This window comes from Papaver somniferum, chromosome 10 (genome assembly GCF_003573695.1).
Source record: "Papaver somniferum cultivar HN1 chromosome 10, ASM357369v1, whole genome shotgun sequence".
In the NCBI taxonomy this organism is placed as follows: Eukaryota; Viridiplantae; Streptophyta; class Magnoliopsida; order Ranunculales; family Papaveraceae; genus Papaver; species Papaver somniferum.
The window spans coordinates 69,382,889-69,385,814 of record NC_039367.1 but is presented as its reverse complement, the minus strand read 5'-3'; the positions used below and the strand labels follow the sequence as shown (position 1 = coordinate 69,385,814).

Sequence of the window (2,926 nt, the reverse complement as noted above, 5' to 3'; positions counted from 1 at the left end):
AGTTTTTTTTTGTAGGCTGGAGCTGTAATTTCTATGTTCGTACACTTCACAGTAAGAACAAGAATAGTTATCTTCCTTCCCCACTGGGCTCGACCCATTATAGATTGACTGAACATAAATATCTAACAGTAAGCTGGCCGAAACCGAAAACAGAGTCTCTTTGTCCCAAACAAGTTCGGATAGGCTAGAAATGACTACCGCGGATAAAAACCAAAATCTAAGTATCATGCTTGAAGTGGCATCAGTATATTACTTATATTATATACACTGAATACCAAAGTCTCTTAGCAGTATTGGTGTATAAATATATCATTTATTGTTACATGCCATTTAATTCCCTCAATATTGTCTAATTTAATCAAAACTACATTGTATGAAATATAGCTCCCTTTCTAGCTAGATCTCTCTCTCTGTATATAGAAGGGCTTTTATGATCTTACCTGAACTTGATGGTAAAAGGTAATCCCCGGCAATACTGTTTTTTCCAATCTCTCTACTTGAGTGGTGAGTTTCTACATAGTACGGTACTACAACTCTCTGGCAAACAGCAAAACAGTAAAGTGAAATTGTCCAAACTGACGTGGCAAAAAACCAAGTGATGATTTGGAAGTATCTTTAATTCTGAAACCCTGAAATTGATGAGGATCGAGTTTACATATGAAATATACTCACCACCATAAAAACATCATTAAGGGTTCCAGTTCATGCCTGGTAGATGGTAAGACTGCCGATAAACACCATCGTCCAGAGACCCAAGAATCGATTGTTGGTGATGAAACTGCGCTGTCTGACTTAACAGAGTCGAAATTGTATTGCTTCCATCCGTACCGCCACCAACCACGACATTATTGTTTGTATGAGCAGAATTGGGTTGAAAAATCATTCTCTTGGATGATGGAGATGTATTAACATTTCCCGACTGGTTATAATATGGCGATTGTAAGTTTCGTTTCAGAGTGAGAGAGCATGGAGTACTCATATTTGTCGGTGCAGAAATTACCGCAGACGAATTGACATGCTTGGAATTACTTGAAGAACCCAATTGATGATGATCAGATATTAAATCCTCTAAGAAGCTGTTATTGTCGTCGTTTTCGATCAACCCCGAGTAATTTGGGGTTGTTCCTTTTGAAGAACTAGTGGTAATAATCTGTGACTTATTATTGGTCATGTGAACATGACTACTACCACCACCATTAATTGTTGATGAAGTTCTTAGTACTGATGAGAGCATGTCATCCAGCATTAACGATGAATCGTCCTTGTTGTTTTGATCCATAGGTCTTTGAGTAGAGTTGTTCTTCTTATAAATCCGACATAATACCCATTCATCAAGCTGTTTATACATAAAAAACACATTCAGTATAACACAGTTTAATTAGAGTTATTGAATCCAAATAATTTGCATGTACTTAAAGTGCACTATAACAGATATATGGTTTATCGATCGACTAAAGTAATTTCTTTAAGAAGTTGGCAGATTATACGTCATACGTACCCTTAGAGAAGTACTGTTTTTCTTCGAGGTGGAAGAGATGTTGCTGGTTACAGGAGGTCGCATGGTAGTAGTGGAGGTGGAAGCGACGTTATCGATGAGACGATACTCATGCATAATCCAATTAGTTTTAATTCCTTTAGGTGGTTTTCCACCATAAAAAACTAGTGCTTTCTTTACTCCAACCTTTTGAGTTCCACCGGAAGTTAAAATCGGCTTATCGGTTCCTGTTGCTTTCCAATACCCAGAAGTTGCAGCTCGATTAGGTCTAGCACCGTTTGGGTACTTTCGATCTCTTGGACTAAAGAAATACCATTCTTGTTCGCCAAAAGTCGCTTTACCTAAATCCATATCCATACATGATTTTGATCAGGATGATTTCAATTAATAAAGGGTTATTGGTTAATCACGTACAATTAAGGATAGCTAGTTACCAGGGAGTTCCCAAGGATCGAATTTGTAGAGATCGATTTCAGCAATTATTCTAACTGGTAAAGGAGAAGCAGAAGCTTTCTTCTTGAGGTAATGAACAACAAGTTCTTCATCAGTTGGATGGAACCGAAACCCCGGTGGAAGCTGAGGTTGTTGTTGCTGCTGCTGTGAGCCCGACGATGAATCGGTACTCTCCATGAACGTACCGGTTTTCCTACTTTATATATATTACTGAATTGGGTTTTTGTTTTTCTTCCTTGATTTTGATTTTCTCTGCAGTAATAGTAAGTATGTATAGATTATGAAAATGAAGAACAGAGAGAGAAAGAGTGAAAGAGAGGCGGTGGCATGAGGGATTGTTTTATATGAGAAGAAGGTATCGAGGTTAAGATGCTGACATAGAGCGGACTATGATGCAGTTGAAGTACCGAACTTTAACCACTCATATGACGACACGTGTCATTCTTCTGAGGAAAAATGGTCGCAGTCATGCACTGTGGGACCATATTTGAAGACTAGCGCAAGGCAACAAAAGCTTGTAAAAGAGAGGGAAAAGGGGCGAGTGTTGGAAAGGTTGGTTCTGAAACTGCTTGATCCCTTTTGATGTCAGGCTTTTCTTATGCTACAGCACACCTGATTCCTCTAGAAAACCACCTTTTGATTACGCCTTTTTTTAGAGGTAACACCCATGCCGAAGCCGAACCAATAGTAACTTTGATGGTTTAAACTAATCCCAAATATTGTCCAATAATTAGATTGAATTCTGGACCATTTTGGTGATTAGGAAAATAATGGATTATGCGGAATCAGTCCGTAGTTACTTATGTTTTATAACACCTTATTAGTGGTTAAGCACTAGAATACCGCTGCCACGGTGGGAAAGGCCGATCGAAGAAAAACGAAACACCGGTGATTGCATAATGCGTTATATATTCTTTTTTCAAATGTTATTTTTGAGGCATATACATCGTTTTAATTGTGCCCAAAAGGATAAATATT

At 38.2% G+C, this 2,926-nt stretch overlaps 1 protein-coding gene across 3 annotated transcripts; it reads right to left on the bottom strand.

Annotated features, from left to right (window-relative positions):
- Nucleotides 1–204: 204 nt before the first annotated feature.
- Nucleotides 205–2,278, bottom strand: LOC113319028 (NAC transcription factor 56-like). 3 transcript variants are annotated; one of them, XM_026567334.1, is made up of 4 exons: nucleotides 1,930–2,278; nucleotides 1,499–1,836; nucleotides 673–1,336; nucleotides 205–537 (listed from the first exon to the last, which is right to left on the bottom strand). In XM_026567334.1, exons 1-3 carry the CDS (start codon nucleotides 2,123–2,125, stop codon nucleotides 689–691), a joined length of 1,182 nt encoding a protein of 393 aa, XP_026423119.1. In that variant the 5' UTR covers nucleotides 2,126–2,278; the 3' UTR covers nucleotides 205–537; nucleotides 673–688. The 3 variants fall into 3 exon arrangements, with proteins under 3 accessions (XP_026423119.1, XP_026423120.1, XP_026423118.1); XM_026567335.1 differs by having other exon boundaries at nucleotides 205–629; nucleotides 709–1,336; XM_026567333.1 differs by having other exon boundaries at nucleotides 205–1,336.
- Nucleotides 2,279–2,926: the final 648 nt, after the last annotated feature.

Coding starts and splice junctions, on each gene's coding strand:
- LOC113319028 (XM_026567333.1), bottom strand. CDS start 2,125: ATGGAGAGTACCGATTCATCGTCGGGCTCACAGCAGCAGCAACAACAA. Junction 1,837..1,929: donor CGATCCTTGGGAACTCCCTG/GTAACTAGCTAT, acceptor ATATGGATTTAG/GTAAAGCGACTTTTGGCGAA. Junction 1,337..1,498: donor AAAACAGTACTTCTCTAAGG/GTACGTATGACG, acceptor ATGTATAAACAG/CTTGATGAATGGGTATTATG.